The sequence below is a fragment of the Salvelinus alpinus genome, chromosome 3 (genome assembly GCF_045679555.1).
Source record: "Salvelinus alpinus chromosome 3, SLU_Salpinus.1, whole genome shotgun sequence".
NCBI classification, from domain to species: Eukaryota; Metazoa; Chordata; class Actinopteri; order Salmoniformes; family Salmonidae; genus Salvelinus; species Salvelinus alpinus.
In genome coordinates this window covers 44617924-44637161 of record NC_092088.1, presented here as the reverse complement: position 1 = coordinate 44637161, position 19238 = coordinate 44617924, and the positions used below count along the sequence as shown (strand labels likewise).

Below are 19238 nucleotides of genomic sequence, written 5' to 3'. Positions count from 1 at the left end.
TGCACTCCCTCCCTCCCTTTCCTTGTCTCCTCCTCCCACCCACTCTTTGTAGCTTTCCTACCCAGCCTGCATGACTTTAATACACTCTTAGAAAAAAAGGTGCCATCTCGAACTTTAAAGGGTTCTTCGGCTGTCCCCCATAGGAAGAGCCATTTGAATAACCCTTATTGGTTCCAGGTAAAACCCCTTTTTTTTCTAAGAGGGTATTACCCCTCCTTTCCTCTCCTCTGCTGGCTGTGCTGAACTAGTCTGGCACTGCAGCGTAGTGTAGCCGTGCCGTGCTGGAGAAACTCAAACCACCGACTGACTTCATCAGGATGTCTTATCAGAGTCTAATGATCTAGGATGGTTACCATCCTTTGAAAATGGTTGTACAGTACTGAATGTCCTAAGTGCCTTCTGTATGTGTCGAGAAGGAGCATACATGCAACACAGATTGTTTGTGACAGGTAGCAGTGACATCTGTGTGTTCAAAGGGTGGTGTTGGTTGTGTGTTGGTGCAGTGCTCAGGTTTTGACTGTTAGTTTTGTGGTTGTATTACTGCTGTGTTGCCTGGTGCCGGAAGGGGTTTTGTTTTGTGCGCCAAGGCACAGATGTAGTACATTTAATAAAGGCGTATTCCTTGTTACAAAGGCAGGTGACCTGTTGCTGTGTTCAAGTGTATTTGTTAGGTTCTTTCCATTCGCTCTCTGAACGTCTTCATGCCGTGCTCACCTTCAAAAGCATAAAACCACCGAGTTAGTCACCAAGCCGTCCCTGAGCCATTTACATATCCTCACTCATGAATACCTTTCAAGTACTTGGAGATCTCAGTACACACATCGTATTCAGCTGGTTACCGTTGCAAAAATGGATCATTTCATGAAAGGGACCGTCAACTCTTGATTTGTATCAGTGTATGTAAATACGTAGACACGCATGCTTCCTGTAAACAGGCAAATTGTTTTGTTCATATGTGGAGGGAAGTAGCCTTTTTCTGGGTGACTTTGAGGAAAACTAAGGGTCTCACTCTGACATCCCCTATGGAATTCATGTCTAATCCTCCCTCTCTTGGTTCCTCCACAACCAACCCCATCACTCCACTGTCGATCCCACCCACCATGACATGCTGCTCCCCCCCCCACCCCTCTCCATCCATCCACGGCCCCACCTCGCCCGCTCGCCCTGCCCCATCCCTGCTGTATAGAGAGGAAGTCCCAGCCGGCTCCCCCTTGGCGTAAGTAGACCGCTCTGTGACAACCTACGGAGCACAGCCTGTGTGCTGTCTCTTCATATCCCTCCGCCGCCTCCTCCATGTCCCTTTCCCTCACTACTCTTTGCTTGTCCACCTCGCTCGTCCCAAACCTTCTCTCTGCTAACCCAATACGTCCTCACACTAAATGGAGGGTCTGATTTTGTTACCCATGGCAATCTTCGACACACACCACCAATTGGCGTGGTTTGTGGGTTGATGGAAGGACGTCTAGAATTGCCGGATATTGCCTCTGCACCCTTAATCCAATAATGACATCATAGTTTGACGGGAGTCGATTGCAGAGCAGCTGTTTGTAGAGAACATCACTATATGGTGTGTGGCTCTTTATCGATGACTATCTGATTACTAACAAACAATTTTCCATTCGGTTGGAAAATTGTGCTGAAATTGTGCTGTTTTGAAATGTATCGAAAACATCCATCGATTTAGACGTTTTCATGCCATACATTATTCGAGTTTTTAGAAAAGCACAGAGTGAGGTGCAAACCGATATTGCCTACAGGTCAACCACAGGATCATAATTGTGTTGTTTGGCAGTTTCGCCATCTCCATCAATCATTCCCCGCTCCACTCATGCCTTCATTCCTCCATAATGCTCTGGTCATGGTGTTGCAAACCGTTTTTTAGAGGGTGTCCACTCCGCCGCCGGCTACACAGGGATTCTTTATGTTTCAAGGCTCTCTGTAAAATAGGTTTTAATGTCTGCTGTGATGTTATCAAAAGTACATTTTCTCTTGAATTGCAAAAAAGAAAAAAAAGAAAAAAGCATGATTTATATGGATATAAAAAGGAAATGAACGGAGGAGGGACACATTGAAGTGCCGGCCTCAGCTAGGTGGCCAGAACTACTCTGACTCTTCTAATCAGTGCTCAGGGAATGCGCAGCTGACCAGCAATAGTTATGCCATGTACCAGGAACTATACTGGTTTAATAACGACACTAAACGGAATGTTCTGAGCTCTTTCCTCCTCCTGCTGAAGGTACGCTATTTCTTTTTTTTTTATTGTTTGAAATGATATTTCTGAAATATGCTGTTGAGGAAAGATAGCGCAGGGTCCAAGCTAGCTAGTAGCTATGCAGCCATAATGCTTCACATGCAAGCTTCTGAAAATAGGAAACTATTAGACGGCTTTTTAGCATTCCATCACTGGTTTGTGTGAGCGTAAGCTGGCGGACGCTCCTTTTTAATGTCCAGTTTAATGTCCAGGCTACACAAGTTAGTTATAGTATATGTATAACCTCAGACATGCCCCAATAATAAATCATCACCACCGGGCTGCAGTTCCTGAACACTGTGATCAGAACCTGAATAACAACCCCCAATCCCTAAACGCCCTGATGGCGATGGTGGGTAGGAATTAGTGCCAGTGTGACGAGCCAGCCCTCTCTCTGTGGTTCCAGTTCACTCCCTGTAAAAGACGCTCAGGTAGACAGTGCCTCCCCAGTGTATCAGGCTGTCATCAAGACTGCAGACAGGGACATGGAGTTGAATGACTGGGCCCGCAGCTCCTCCCAGGTGCAGTCCAAGTCCTTCCGCCTCCTCGCCCACATCACGGGAACGGAGTTCAGTAAGTAGTGCTATTCTATTTCTGTTTCATTTAGTTTTAGTCTGCCCTTCTTACCCTGCCAAACACTGTTACTGATGGTTCCTCTTCTGTCTTCTCCCTCCCTCTCACTCTCTCTCTCCCTCTCTCTCTCTCTCTCTCTCTCTCTCTCTCTCTCTCTCTCTCTCTCTCTCTCTCTCTCTCTCTCTCTCTCTCTCTCTCTCTCTCTCTCTCTCTCTCTCTCTCTCTCTCTCTCTCTCTCTCTCTCTCTCTCTCTCTCTCTCTCTGTCTCTCTCTCTCTCTGTGTGTCTCTCTGTGTCTCTCTCTCTCTGTGTCTCTCTCTGTGTGTCTCTCTCTCTCTCTCTGTGTGTGTGTCTCTCTCTCTCTCTCTGTGTGTCTCTCTTTCTCTCTCTGTGTGTCTCTCTTTCTCTCTCTGTGTGTCTCTCTCTCTGTGTGTCTCTCTCTCTCTGTGTCTCTCTCTCTCTCTGTGTCTCCCTCTCTCTCTCTCTCTCTGTGTGTCTCCTGCAGTGCAAGACCCAGACGTGGAACATCTGAGGAAATCAAGGTAGGCAGCTAGCAGCAGCGACCGGTGGCCTAGCAGAAAAGCTGTATTTAGGCATTGCTCCAGACCAGACCATATGAGCCCAGAGCAGAGTTCCTGCTGTGAGCTAGGGGGTCAAGGGTCACTCAGCCCTGCTTCAGGCCCCAACTCCACACCACTTTCTGTGCTGAACTTGAAGGTTAGCACCCAACTCCACACCACTTTCTGTGCTGAACTTGAAGGTTAGCATGTGACTCATGTCATTCTGAGCCAACAGTAAGAATAGTCTGAAGTGTATCGATACTGCAGTGCCCCTCACATGGATTACAAATAGCCCTCATGATGAGCTCACACAAGTTCCCAGCAGTCTGTTAGACTTCTCCAGCTGAAATGACACAGAACGTGTTTAACTTTTTTGTTTTCTCATGAGTGATTTCTCATGCCTGAGCTAATTCATCAGGGACCCTGATACAGTATAGTGCAGGACATCATAGACCCACCCAGGAGTTGGGTTGATTTGTGTTTGTGGAGAATTTGGGAGCCCCCAGTGCACTCTTACCCTCACAGGACTCAGGCAGGGGAGTGGAGGCCACAGTCCCTAACCCATCTCTAATCCCCCCTTTTCTCCCTCTCTCTTTCTTCCCCCCATTTTCCTTTTTGTCTTTCCTCATGCCACAGGGAAAAGTTTGACACCGAATTTAAAGGCCCACGTTTTGCCAAATTGAAAAATTGGCACAACGGCCTGTCTGCTCAAATCCTTAATGTGCCAGAAAAAACCCTGGTTTAAAATAAGCGTGAGACCGAATGTAACTGTAGCAATCAGAGAAGGGTAGAGCAGGTGAGTGAGGAGAAGGTCAGGCTAAAGATCCTGGAATGTGAGTTAGTGGAAAGAGGTTTGTTCAATACTTGTTGATCACATGTTGTAATGGAGATTTTAGCCCAATGTCATCTTTCCCTCTTATTCTGCCTATGAAAGTTGATCCTAGTTTTCCAAATGAATTGCAGCTGTATAAAAAGTTGGATTGTATTTCAACCTTAAATTATCACTATTTGAGCTTGACATCGTGATATAAGTATGAATAAAAACGATACCACTGTGAACGAAATACATTTTTCCTTTGGTCGCTTTCGTATCGTATTTTTCAGATTCAGTTTTGATGTAGCCGTTTATAAGCTTTAAATGGAAGTTATAGAGGAAATAGAAAGAAATATGACTGACGAAGCCAGAACCAGAAGGTTATATTGTCTTAAGAGTTGAATATCTTTTCATCATAACACCCTCTTAGAGACCATAAACAATTATAAATACAGGTCTAGGATCTTCATTTGATCACTCTTTTGTTGTCGGGAATTTTCCTGCACCGCAGGAAATGCAGATGAGCTTCATGATTTAAATAAATGAACTGAAAACACTCAATAACACACAGTTATATTAACAGTATTGCACTTTTCATGTAGCCCAATTTTTGGACAACTAATAACCTAACCACCAGTCAATCAACAATATATGGACTAACCGTTCAAATCCTGTTGATGCAGGATGATTTTGCTGTGACAATACTGGTCAAATTGAGATCCTACATCTGTATGATTCATCAAAAACTCGAAATAAAATCAGTTGTTTGTTTAGAATTTCAAAGCCGCTCCCAAGGACCCATTACATAGAACATAACAGCGATCTCAAGGGTCCAATTTAGGATAAACAATTCCCCAATATCAACCAAAGTCGTAATTATTCTTAATATGAATCACTCACAGATGAAACACGGCTTGTTTGTTTCCTTATCCTCGCGCTCTGGCTCATTGGAATGTGTGGAGAGAAGCAAACCCTTGCAGCCTATGAGAAAGTGAGGAATTAGAGAATTGTCCAGAGAGAGTGAATGGCATAAAGTAAAGTGGACTATTACAGTGATAATCAGGAGTACTGCCTGCATTGACTTTTGAAAAAGATTAAAGGATAGGCTGGTTCATGGCCAGATGGCCACAGGATTACAAGTATGACTTCAATCAGAGGGAACATTATTGGATTCTATATAGACGATGAGATTCCTTTTGACTTCAATGAGAGAAGTTCATCCATTTTCTGTTACATTTCATCATTGGTATTGAACGGTTTGAATAGTCATTTTTTTCTCAACTGCCAAGGGCAGGGCACTTCACTATTCAAGCAGGACTTTTGTAAATTGAAGTTGGTCAAGGATTGCTTTTCACAGAAGCCCCCAACAAAGGCCAAGGCCTTGGCCTTTGAGATTTTTTATATATATATATATATACATACATACATACATACATACATACATACATACATACATACATACATACATACATACATACATACATACATACATACAACTTGACCTAAACAAAACAGAGATATTTTATATAATGTAAGTGGCTTTGGAATATCTAATAACCAAGCTATATTGCCTCATATAGAGTGCAGTGGTGGAAAAAGTATCCAAATGTAAAAGTAAAGATACCTTAATACAAAATGACTCAAGTAAAAGTGAAAGTCACCCAGTAAAAATTATTCTTGAGTAAAAGTCAAAGTATTTGGTTTTAAATATACTTAAGTATCAACAGTAAATGGAATTGCTAAAATATACGTAAGTATCAAATTCCTTATATTATGCAAACTAGACGGCACAATGTTTATATATTTTTATTTACGTAGTACTTAAGTAAAAATACTTTAAAGTACTTCTTAAGTTGTTTTTTGGAGCACATTCCAACACTCAGACATTCATTTACAAATGAAGCATTTGTGTTTAGGTAGTCCGCCAGATCAGAGGCAACAGGGATGACCAGGGATGTTCTCTTGATAAGTATGTGAATTTGACTATTTTCCTGTCAAAATGTAATGAGTATGTTTGGGTGTTAGGGAAAATGTATGGAGTAAAAAGTACATTGTTTTCTTTAGGAATGTAGTGAAGTAAAAAAAACTACTTAAGTAGAACTTTAAAGTATTTTTTACTTAAGTACTTTACACCACTGATAGTGTGATAAGATATTTATGACAAATAACATTGTTCAATCACTTTGAGATTGTATTCCGAAAAGTTCTTTAGAAAGACTGTAGAAATGAACCAAGCTAATTTTCATATTACCCACAGAAAGATGAACTGACGTGCTTCATTGATACACCATTTAGAAAACAAGGCTTTGATCTTCTCCACACATGCCATTTAGTCTGTTACACGGAGCGATTACTGTATTATTATGGTACTCAGCCATCATTAGCTCTAATATAATCATGCCATCAATTGTGAGATTCCCTAAACAGAGCTCAATATTATGTTGATTGTCTGTTATTACATAGAAGCAGTATTATATCAATGGTCTGTCCATTTAGGCCTTGTCGAGGCAAGAGTCTCTAGCTGCTACTATAGGGAGGTCAGATGTGGCTGAAGGGACTATCATATCAGGAGGGAAGTACAGCCGTCAGACAACACCCTGTTGGGCGTCGTCCCGTCCTCCCGCGTAAGAGAGGAGAACAGGAAGTCAAATATGTGAGTAGTGAGATTTGGCGAGGCCATGTTTGAAGGCGTTGAAAGCCCTTTGAAAGGTAACTCTGCTTGTATTGTTGTCACATAGGGGAGCTGCTGTTACTTAGCTCTGCTACGGGCTGATGAATGGATTATTAATGGCCGTCTGTAACTGTTGGAAACCTCTGCTAACTGCCGCTTCCCTTCCTCCTCACCACACCTCCCCTGAGAGAGATTCCCACCTGCATGCAATGCATGCTCAGGAAGACAGTGTGTTTGCACTGGAGTGCCTCTGGGTGGCTGACCCCCTCTTGCCCTTCATCGCTCCTCCTCTTCATCCTCCTCTATCATACACCGGCCTCAGTCCCTTCCTCCTCACCACACCTCCCCTGAGAGAGATTCCCACCTGCATGCAATGCATGCTCAGGAAGACAGTGTGTTTGCACTGGAGTGCCTCTGGGTGGCTGACCCCCTCTCGCCCTTCATCGCTCCTCCTCTTCATCCTCCTCTATCATACACCGGCCTCAGTCTCTGTCCCCAAAACAAAATCTCATTCTCCACTTCAGTTCCACTGAGTATTCTAGGCCTCCTGTACCTCACTCCCTCTCTTTATTTCCATCACAGATTCAAGAACTGACACACCAAACATTCCTAGACATCAGGCCATTGCTTCACATCAAATTTCGGGCATGTCACTACATGGCTATCCTACTCTCTCATCCCACCCTCACCGCCAAATTAGTGGAAGGTCATTCGGTGTGTGTGCTCAGTTCCCATGTGGTCGGCGGGATTTATTTTATTTTTTTGCAGTTGGTGACTTCTAGGGCCCATTTTAGAGGCCTAGTGCCCATGTGACGTCCCATCTTCTTATCGTCTCTTTTAGAAAATTATATTGTTTTCGAAAGCGTCAAGGACCGTAGTGGTTGTCTTGTCCTATAGATAAGCTTGTGACAGTCGGCGATACGAAGTTGTATTGTAGGTTTAATCCATGGGACTAATCACAGTTCGGACCGTCAAGAAGGTACAGTTGATTCGGGCCTATGTACCATTCGAGAATCATGTAAAGGGTACAGAAGGTGAGGGGGTACCTGTTGACAGCTACAGTATGTGTTTGTGTCGCTCTTCATGTTGTGTGTCTGACTCATTGCGTTCCCTTGTCTTAGAGTCTTGCCTGTAGCACCTGTTAGTCAGTGTTTTCATCATCTACTACAGCTCTGCAGTAAGCCATCCCCCTCCCTCAACCTCAAGCCCCACTCACAAATCCTAAACCTCCATGGTTAGAGCTCACTGCTGCTTTGAAGTAGCTGAACGTGGTAATATACATACCTGTTTGTTGTACTAGACCCATTTCCCCTGCCTTGACTAACTGTAATCTCAATTATCGTCCTCCTAAATTGCCTGTAAGAGCATGGACTGGTCTCTCAATCGCCTGCCCTTGCCTGCCCATTTCACCGGTATCATGCAAACACATGCCAGTGTTTACCTGCCTAACCCGGAGTGGTCTTTCGGTCGCAGAGAATGAGGAGCAGAGTGAAATTGTAGCTGAGAAGGTTGCCTGCCCATGGAGCTGCCTTACTAATCCAGCTGCTTTAGTGGGAGCAGTAGCAATTTCCCTATGTTGACAGTCGTGCCAAGCAGACGTTACCAGCCATCGATTTGTTGCTCTTCAAAACTATCCTCAAGTTTTTCCTTTCCACAGTGAAAGAGAGTGAGAAATGGCTTTAGTATACAGATTAAGTCATTCAAATTCCTAACTGTTTATAGATAATTGGCAGATGAAAGAGTGGTGCATGTATGCAATCAACTATCTTTAACATCTCTCTGTCAGGTGTGGCCTCTTTCTTCTTCACTCTTCTTCCCCCCCCCCTTCCCCTTATGTTGTTAATCTGAGGTAACAGATTTTGATTTCAGCCTTCAAAGCACAATATCCTTCCTATGCCCCTAACTTGAAACACTCATTCCCTCAATACATCTGGAAATAGATCAGAGCAATTCTGTCAATACAATCTATTGATACAGCATGGAGAGGGTTATTGTGTTTTGAATGCCAGTGTCCTCTGTGTGAGCTGCACAGAATGTCTGTTTTATATAAACCACTTGTCGTGAGGGAAGTCTGTCTGTGCCTATGTGTGCGTCTGTGTACATGGCTGTCTGAGTTCAAATAGAGATCCATTGAAGTTAGATGTCTGTACCTATGCCAGATAGGTTAATGTAACTTATACCCTACACCAGGGGTCCACAATTACATTCAGCCGTGGGCTGATTTTGAGCTGATGGTTGGGGGGCCAGAACATCAGTAGGTATAAATAATTTGTAAACTGTAAATTGACTGCAAGAATCCCAAACAGATATAATATTTGACAAAGAAAGTATAATTTCCAACCTTGATTACATTGGGATACGATGACTCTATTTTATTTTTGTGTGGGAATGCTTCGGACAGATTTACTAAATTAAAATCCCTTTGAGCTCATTTTCTGGTGATTTTACAGTTTTGGGGAACATATTTCCTCAATTTAAATCACATTGAGCTCAATTACTGGTGATTTTAGTATTTTATTAAAGGTCCATTGCAGCCATTTTTATCTCAATATCAAATAATTTCTGTGTAAAAATGTACTACCTTACTGGGATTGTTTTCAATTAAAATGTTAAAAAAGAAACAAAAATAGCTTCTTAGCAAAGAGCAATTTCTCAAGCAAGAATTTTGCTAGGACTGTCTGGGAGTGGTCTGAGTGGGAGGGGAAAACTGAAAACCAGCTGTCATTGGCAGAGCGCTTTGGAACTTTCTTTCTTATTGGTCTATTTACTAATTTACTGCCTGATGATGTCACCAGGCAGGCCAAAACTCCATCCCACCACAACAGGCTGAAATTTCAGGTGGTCTTTTCAAACAGCTCTTATACTAAAAGGGCAGTATTATTCCAACCTCATAGTGTGGGAATTATATTTAAAACACAGATAAATCACGTTTTTGACTGCACTGGACCTTTAAAAAAAAAAGATTTTTTTTTTTTGCTCAGAAAACTTGGGGGAGCCAAATAACATCACCCCTGGGCCGAATTTTGCCCGCGAGCCCCCTATTGGGGAACCCTGCCCTACACTCCCATCATATAAAAGTGACTTTGTAGCGGTCTCTCTAGATGAAAGCAGTTAACGCCACAAAACTTTGTTGATGAAAACTTGGTTGGTTGGATTCAGAAATAATAGTGTCTTTAGTATCTGTGTGACTGTGGCCTGTCCTGTCCTTGTACCCAGCCTCAAAGGCACTTCCTCCGTCACTCAAACTGAGAGCACCTATCACTTGTCTATATGTACTGATCCTTCCATCTCCCCTGCCGACACACCAACACTCCACTCCGTACTCCACACATCTCGCAGTGAGACACACCATAGAAAGACACACTACAACCACAACCTAGGAGCACTTGCTAACCTCACGGGTTCACCAGAGAAAGTGATGATGGGTTAAATGACCACCTGAGACCACTGTTACCTGACCTCTCTCTGTGCCACACCACCTCCATGACATATGACATTACCAACTATCCATTCTATACCTGCCTGTAAATGTCAACAGGAAGAATGGACTAGCAACATCAATCAAGAGTGAGGGGGGGGGGGGTCAGAGAGATGTCCAGGAGAAGAGGTCAGGGTGCTGGAAGTGAGTAGGGGTCAGCCATCGGTCTACCACCATCAGGCCTGTTGCTGCTAGATGCCTGCCATCCTCTGTCTGTCCTCCAGCCTGGGCAGCTCCCACTGGGAATTGCATTCATTCCGTTCTCCCCAGTCCGGAGTGGGGCAACCTCAACCCCACCTTCTCCCTCAGTCATTCACTCAATGTTTTGGCCTCATGTCCAAGTCAGCTGTGTTTAAATGTCAAAATCTGTTAGTTTTTTTTTACTTAGGTTTAAAAGTCAGTTCACAAATGTTCTGTAGTGTGCACTCATTGATTATGCCATGCTGACTGAGTGTTCCCATTTTTCTCTCCTTTTTTTGCTTTTGTTGTTGTATACTCTGTTTAATCCTTTCCCCAGCAGGGTTCATGGCTGAAACTCTCCCGACACCTTAGATTGTTTCTGATTATATTATATTAGTATGATATTCTATACCATTACAAATCACTGTTTAATGCACTGTGTTATTAAAGTGAAGACGATGTATATATCAAGCAATATAGCCTGCTTCATTGCAGTGAGATGGTACTAACCCTCTCGCTCTGGCCTCGGACATGATGGATGAAGCTCTCTTGTCTTGACACAGTTATTTAATCATTCCCCATTATGCACAATCGATTCCTGCAGTAAGCAGCTAGGCAGCTTTCCATTATACAACCAGATATCTCCCCACTCACCCCCGCTGCCAGTCTCTATACGTTCTCCAGTGACTCACCCAAAACCAATAGTTCAAATGTCCGTTTTATCTTATGAGCAGATTGCTTTCTTTTTCTGTGTGGTTTTTATTTCCTGCATAGGGGTTTTTGCTCACCTCGAGCTCTAACTCCTTATATTGAAAGATAAGACTCGTAAATAATTGTAATTGATTTATTTTTCTACTCTTTTTCAATTTGTTCCTTGATGGACATCCTTGCGTTGGGCTGAGCAATATCAAGGCTTTTGGTTTTGCGTGTGCTTGAGGCCATATACCTTTACAGGTCTATTTGTGCTGACATGAACTCTCTAATTCATATACACCTAGCCCTACATGGGCTGTTTGTATATATGATTTTCGGCCTCAGACTGCTGACAGTTTTCTCTCAATGCAACCTAACCTCTTATGCAGTAGCCCTTTTGAGCATGCTCCAACCTCTATCAGCCCCGCACCTGTCGCTCTGCCTGCTAGCGCTGCTTCGCCCAATCAGGTGGCTTCACCTGCTGCTTCGCAGTCTCCAGAGCCCGCCCCCGTAGATCCTGAACCCACCCCTGAGAGGTAATGCTGTGTGGGTTGAAAGTTTTTGTCTGTTGTGGTTTTATTGTCCTCTGCCAACTGAGTGCTCTTCCTTTTCTTTGGTATGTACCTATATTTGTGTGTGCCATTTCATTGAGAGTGACTGTATTGTTCTGATGTTGTCTCACTTTTTCCGTTTCGACTGTTTCGATGTGATTGATTGAACATTTATTGAAATGTGTGTTTCTGTTTTTATGTTCCAATTAGACTTGGAAAACCTTGATTGTACTACACGAGTGGTTAGGTGAAAGGTTTCATGAGCAGTATGCATTTAAAGTGGCTATGGCTTTGGGTTTAGTACATTCACAGGGGAGAGTGTCCAAGGTAAGTCAAACGGTCTGATGATGCTGTGATCATCTGGACTGTGTGGAACCTGTGGAGAGAGACGCTGGGAAGACCTGCCATGTCTGTGAGCGGTGTGAGAACAGAGAGCCTCAAGGCAGTGGAGTACTGTAGTCATGCAGAGCGTGTCTGCCAAACCCATCATCCTTTAACCCTTAACGTCCTCATCATCATAACGATCCATCCATTTTAAACCAGTTTTTTATTTGACCAGCCTTAATACAATACAACAATGACCTGGGGCTGCGCAAGCTGTTGCTTCTATGGTTGGTCATCACTGCCGCCGCCACCCCCCCATAGGAAGCAGACAGTTCTGTCAAATCTAGAGAGAGTTTGCAGAGTGAACACAGTCAATATGTCACACAAAGAATTCCCCAAATTCCCTTTCCTAGTTCCCCCAGAGCACGACCTCCCTCTCTTGATCCTTCCTGGCTGTTTTAACTCTACTCTGTCCTCTGCAGCGAGCAGCCACCCCCAGCCACCCAGACACAGCCAGTGGCCCCTGAGGCCCCTACAGTCCCCTCTGGGGCACCTCGCCACCTGACGCATGCAGCCTCCCATATCTCGTCTGCTTTGATTACACAGTCTAGGTACAGTTGTCACACAATCACTCCCCCTGTCCCATTTTTGACCTTTTATGTCAGTCAGGAGATAGGCCAATGTGTTGTGTGGATTTGGTTGCGATAGGAGGGGCAGGTACAGATGCTAGTACATATTTGCTATTTTATGGGGGGCCAGAGAAGAGGTTTGTGAGGAATATGGATTGGGTTGGGAGAGCTTTATTTTCTGATGCTGAAATAGTGGATGCAAGAGTATACAGGGTGTCAAACAGGATTTATTTGGATTGTCCACAATAGATGATCTATAGATGCTCAAACTATTAGCAAACTACCAACTGCAAGTCAGTTTATATGCAACAGCTTGCTAGGGTTGGCGTATAACTCTCTTCGACATAATTACATGAGCCAGATATTGCATCTTGGTGAAATACACCAGATCACCCCATTGGACCTTGGACATTCAATGGCGATGTCTGAGATCATTTTCTTAGACTTCTGGATTAGGTTTTTGGACCATCGAGAGGCATGGTGTCTATACTACTTTATTGGACCCTCCGAAAACTATTTTGGACCATCACAGCAGATGAAATGAATTTCCATGTAAATGGACAATAAAGTATATCATATTGTATCCATGAATGGTGGTTTGTCAGTAGGATCAAAAATCACATTAAAAAATAGTGTCCCATCTACTTGCAGGGTACCACGAAAGGCCATACGTATTGAGATTGGGCAGATAGAATAGTTATTGCTAGTGGACAATTTGTTGACAGTTAGTTGATCATATATAAAACATCTACTAAGGACTATCCAACTAAAGTGTTACCTTCTATTTTGCATTACAGCGTAGTATTTCAGAGGGTTTAAGACGGCATAAGAAATTCCAAGTTCTCATTGTGTATGTGGAGGGAATTGGAGTGAGCCCTAAACCGTCTCTCAGACCTCTCTTGTTGGCTCTCGTTAAGAAACAAGGTTTATAAGCAAGGGCCACCGCCCACCTCTGCGCTGGAGGCTCTGTCAATCACCCCAGTGTTCCGAACCAGCACTTTGCCCAAACGAAAGCGCACCCTGCCCTCTGGGAAACCCAAGCACCTGAGGTACACACACACCTGGACAGACTGACACAGTGACAGAGAGACTGACCACGTCCCAGACAGTGGTGTGCAGAGTTGCTTAGGTACGTGGGATAGGGGACAGGAGGGGGAAGAAAAAAAAAACGTGAACTTTGGGACACTAGCCGGATCAAAGGAGCCATGACTGCAGCGTTGCTTCATTCCTATTGGCCATGTTTCATAAGACAATCGGATTATTTACATCTGTCGCAGCATGAAAAGTGGTGTAAAATGAACTGCGACAGACCCAATTGGATACATGCAAATTTTATGGGACTGCAATAGGTCGGTGCAACTTTTTTTGCATTCCCTGCACAGGGTCCAACTTCTCTCCAAAAGCTCTTTGCAATAGCTCTCTCCATTACAGCTGAATGGATAGGAAAACGTCCATGAGGCTTGATGTGCAGACTGTAGACTGTAGACTGTAGACTGCAGATTGTCGAAAGGGACAAGCAGAGGAATGTAAGCTCATGTGGGGGTATGGCGGCATTTTGTTTGACTAATTTGCACCTCTTTCTCCACAATGTCAATATTCCCTTCACAATTATTAATGGTTAGATATGTTTGACCCCAATATTTAAAAAAAAAACATTTTAATGCTGAATGTGGCTAACATCACTCTGAAGTTGACTTTTTTGACATTCTATCTCTCATCTAGAATTTGCAGGTCACCCTGTTTCTTCCATTAACACACGTACAAAATCCCCACAGGCCCGTTCAAGTCTGGACCTTTGCATGTCATAGTAAGGAACAGCATACTCTCGGAGTTGGTATTAATGGGCTCTGTTCAACCTGCGAAGGCCACATAATTAGTGATATGAGAGTAGTTCACTTGGTAGTGCACATAGTAGTCCAGTTAGTGATTGTACCACCTTGTGTGACGGCGGTATCTCCTCTATCCCACGCTCTCCCATGCTCACTCTGCACGTCACTGCTCAACTGCATGCTCACACACTGGCTTGACTAATTATGATCTGGGGGGGGGGGGTAGTTTGTCATAGAACAGCAGAAGGGCGTAACACTTGGATGTCAATCACAATAATTTGTATCCGGCAAATCAGTGATGTACTAAATCGTTATCTATGGCTGTGATGCACCATTCAAGTCAACTACTGAATGGCTAACTAGTGGCTACAGGCAATAGCAGCTGTTGATCGATGTAATGCTTCATAGCACAGTAGCTGAAAGGGTCCTATTATGTGGGCTAGAATGCTGTCGAATTTGGTACACAAATTGAACACAATTTTAAATGTGACACTTATCACAAAAGATGACTATTTTCTGTGCTTGTAGAATACCCTCTGATTTGTCAGTGTCTAGTAGGGATGTTATGAAATGACCATTGTTTTGCTTTGCATAACAAGGGGGTTTATGGTACGTATGACTCAATGATCCCCAAGTTTGTTTGGTTCAGCCAACCATTGTAGAGGGTCAATTTTTTGTTTTGTATCAACAGCTGTGTTTAAATAACGAAGGAAATCCAATCTAACCTTTAATATAATAGTGGTATTTTCTAGAAATCTCCTGGAGCCAGTGTGGTTACCACAGTTGCTTAAAACTGTGAAGGCTATATCAACTCATGATGTGCAGTGAAGGGTGGTTTGAAGTGAATTCATCTCATCTGCATGTTAGTGTGTTTTTGAGAAGTGGTCCTGTGGCTCACTTGAACGTTTCCTAATAATTGTGTCATTGAAAAGAAAACAATGTGGATTGGATGTGTTAACTGAGATTACCAGGAGTGTTGGCCTGTGCAGTGGAGCCAGTTGTGGTGGTTGTGTGTGTGTGTGTGTGTGTGTGTGTGTGTGTGTGTGTGTGTGTGTGTGTGTGTGTGTGTGTGTGTGTGTGTGTGTGTGTGTGTGTGTGTGTGTGTGTGTGTGTGTGTGTGTGTGTGTGTGTGTGTGTGCAGTATCAATATAGTTTCCTTGATTGATGGGGATAAATACAGATATGATATATAGGAGCTTAAGATGTGTATCGATTTGGTTTGGCAGTGTTAGGATCATGGATTTTCAGAACCTGTTGAATTGTGTCTCTCTAGGATATATATATATGTTTTTCCTTTGTGTGTGAATGTGTGCTCTCACAAAGGTATTGCTATGAAACCAAGTTCACCTATACTTCAAAGAGACTGCTGATTGTGTGCTGCCCTTTCTTCAAAAGCTACACAGCTGAGTCTGTGGTCAAACACGGCTGACTGACTAGCAGTTAGAATGAAACTGCTGTGATCTGATAGTGTTGCAATATGTGAGAAATCCGATGACTCTTGCTTTCCTTCAGAGAACAGTGGAGAAAAGTTACATCTGCACATGCAATATTTAAAAACCGGATGCCATTATCGGCAAAACAAACACATTAGGCAGCACGGCGTCATACAGGTATAGGTGTACATGGCCTTCATCCAAAGAGCTATTTTTGACCCCTGTTTTTGACCCCTGACCCTTTTTGTTTCTGATGCGTTATAGCTACAGCCTGCAACAGTCTGCCTCTGGTTACAGCTCCCAGTACAAATCCTCAGTCTCCAGGTACTTCTGTGGGGAAGTTTATCCAGATGCCACTGTCCATAGAACATCTGGATAGTGTGCTTCCTTCACTTATTGTCAACATAACTTCACTTCCGGAATAACACACCCATATTCCCCTCCCTCTGTTTTTAGCTCGAAGGATGAAAATCGTGCTTTGACAGTGTTCGTTTTAACCTGCGTTTTTAACCTCCCCTTTCTTACAAATATGTCAAAACCTGCTCCTTTCTCCTCTCAAATGAAATCTGTTGGCGACTCTGTGAATCTCTCTCACTGCCATAACTGAGGCTCTCTGTTCTAACACTGTTTCTCTGATACCAGGCTGCCTTTCTCTCTCTCTCTGTGTGGGTCTCTGCTATATTAAACTCCCACTAACCTTTGAGTTAAACGTGTCTGGTGAAGTGGAGGAGCTCCAGGTAAGACTCGAAACAACATATGTGGACACTCAGTCAGGAAGGAGAGAGGTGGCTGTCCAGCATTCAGCGTACTAGGTTTAATCGTGAGGCATAGTGCTAACGGTCTCCTTATTAGTAATTGGTACTTGTAGTACAGTTTCCCAGTTTAGATTGTTATATTGTCTAAACTGTGACCGTTCAGAAAACAGCTAGACTGATGATCAGACTAGTAGAGATATGTTTCCATCTAGGTGGTGATGATGTCACTCAGCTTCTTTTTTTATCCTTCTGCAGCCAATATGGCCAGGCTCCCCCCATGCAACAAGCCCCTCCCATGTACCAGGGGCAATCCATGTACCAGGGGCAATCCATGCAGCAGGGGCCTCCCATGCAGCAGGGGCCTCCCATGTACCAAGGGCCTCCCATGCAGCAGGGACCTCCCATGCAGCAGGGACCTCCCATGTACCAGGGGCCCCCCATGCACCAGGCCCCGCATATGCAGCAACCTCCCATGCAGCAGCCTCCACACATGCAGCAGCCTCCTCACATGCAGCAGCCTCCTCACATGCAGCAGCCTCCTCACATGCAGCAGCCTCCTCACATGCAGCAAAGCTCCATCCAGATCCCTGTGGGCCCTCCCCCACCCAAGGTGGTCAGCACCGCCTGCATCGTGCCAGGTAGTTACAGCAGGTGGCGCTGTGTGACCATTGTATGTGTGTTAACAATATGGTAAGTATGGATAGTGTTGACTTAACCGGGTGTCTCTTTGGGTCATAGCTCCTGCCCCTGTTCCACCCCAAGCCGCCGCCCCTGAACCCCCCTCCAGCAGGCCCCCCTGGATCACTGACGACTCTTTTGCCAACAAGTTTGACCCCAGCAAGACCACCAGCACCAGCATGAAAGTGCCTGCTCTACCTCAGAGTGCCCCACCAGCACCGGCCTATATCCCACACCCTGGCTCTGCCCACACCCCTCACTCTGCCCCAAGCCCTGCCTATAACCCAAGCCCTGCCCCCTACAACCCCACCCCTGCCCCTTTCAATCCTGTTGCCCGGGGCGTGGCCCAAAGGGCGGAGCGCTTCGCTGCCAACAGCAACAGAGCACCCCTCTGTGGAGCCTGCAACAACATGGTCAGGTAACAACAACGATACACTGGGTGTACAAAACATTAAGAACACCTTCCTAATATTGAGTTACACCCCCTCCCCTTTTGCCCTCAGAACAGCCTCAATTCATCAGCGCATGGACTCTACAAGGGGTCGAAAGCGTTCCACAGGGATGCTGGCCCATGTTGACTCCAATGCTTCCCACAGTTGTGTCAAGTTGGCTGGATGTCCTTTGGGTGGTGGACCCTTGTTGATACACGGGAAGCTGTTGAGTGTGAAAAACCCAGCAGCGTTGCAGTTCTTTATACACAAACCGGTGGGCCTGGCACCTACTACCATACCCTGTTCATAGGCCCTTAAATCTTTTGTCTTGCTTTTTCACTCTCTGAATGGAACACATACACAATCCATGTCTCAATTGTCTCAAGGCTTAAAAATCCTTCTTTGACCTGCCTCCTCCCCTTCAGTGGATTTAACAGGTGACATCAATAAGGGATCATAGCTTTCACCTGCTTTCTGCCGTTACAGGGGACCCTTCCTGGTGGCCCTGGGTCGATCCTGGCACCCAGAGGAGTTCAACTGTCACTACTGCCACACATCGCTGGCAGACTGCAGCTTTGTGGAGGAGCAGAACGCAGTGTACTGTGAGAACTGCTACGGCGAGTTCTTTGCCCCCACCTGTGCCCGCTGCAACACCAAGATCATGGGGGTAAGATGACAGACCCAAACGCAGACAAGTACAACACACACAAAATCACTTTGTGCGTAGCATACACCTACACATACACCCACACAATAACTCTTTGTCCCTGCGTTTTTTTTGGTGTGCAGGAGGTGATGCATGCTCTGCGGCAGACATGGCACACCACCTGCTTTGTGTGTGCTGCCTGTGGCAAGGCCTTTGGAAATAGCCTCTTCCACATGGAGGACGGGGAGCCCTACTGCGAGAAAGGTACTTTAGATCAATGGAATAGCATGGCACATAATGAAAAGCCTCAAGTGTTAAATGTTTCCTTCAGAGCCCAAACTAGCTCCTGTGTGTTTGTCACAATGTCTTCTGTGAAAACAGCTTCTGCAACGGAACTACATTTGATTTATATACATAGAGAAAAAATGTTTTTAACGCATGTAACTTTGCTACCTTTTGCACTCTGCTAGTGTTTTCACAATCTATGCTTTCTCTTCCAGATTACATTTCACTCTTCAGCACCAAGTGCCATGGCTGTGACTTCCCAGTAGAAGCTGGAGACAAGTTTATTGAAGCACTGGGTCATACCTGGCACGACACCTGCTTTGTCTGTGCGGTAAGAATGACTACAGCGCTGTACAATAACCCATGTTCCTGCTGTATAAAACGGTTATTACTCGGATCTCTTGGACTGTACCAAAAGAATATTGGTTTGTGAGATTCACAATTATGTCCGTCTCCCA

At 44.4% G+C, this 19238-nt stretch overlaps 1 protein-coding gene across 18 annotated transcripts in view; it reads left to right on the top strand.

Annotated features, from left to right (window-relative positions):
* LOC139570788 (LIM domain-binding protein 3-like) overlaps positions 1 to 19238 on the top strand; it is a 94133-nt gene that overhangs the window by 70393 nt on the left and 4502 nt on the right. For 5 of the 18 annotated variants that reach the window (XM_071392956.1, XM_071392955.1, XM_071392958.1 and 2 more), the window contains 7 exons: positions 11609 to 11755; positions 16250 to 16309; positions 16996 to 17378; positions 17479 to 17836; positions 18336 to 18516; positions 18639 to 18759; positions 18996 to 19111. In XM_071392956.1, the coding sequence (XP_071249057.1) occupies positions 11609 to 11755; positions 16250 to 16309; positions 16996 to 17378; positions 17479 to 17836; positions 18336 to 18516; positions 18639 to 18759; positions 18996 to 19111 (1366 nt within the window). Of the gene's footprint in view, positions 1 to 1186; positions 1217 to 2657; positions 2825 to 3328; positions 3366 to 4019; positions 4448 to 11608; positions 11756 to 16249; positions 16310 to 16995; positions 17379 to 17478; positions 17837 to 18335; positions 18517 to 18638; positions 18760 to 18995; positions 19112 to 19238 lie in introns of those variants that run through there. The other 13 variants (XM_071392972.1, XM_071392971.1, XM_071392970.1 and 10 more) reach the window with 8 other exon arrangements.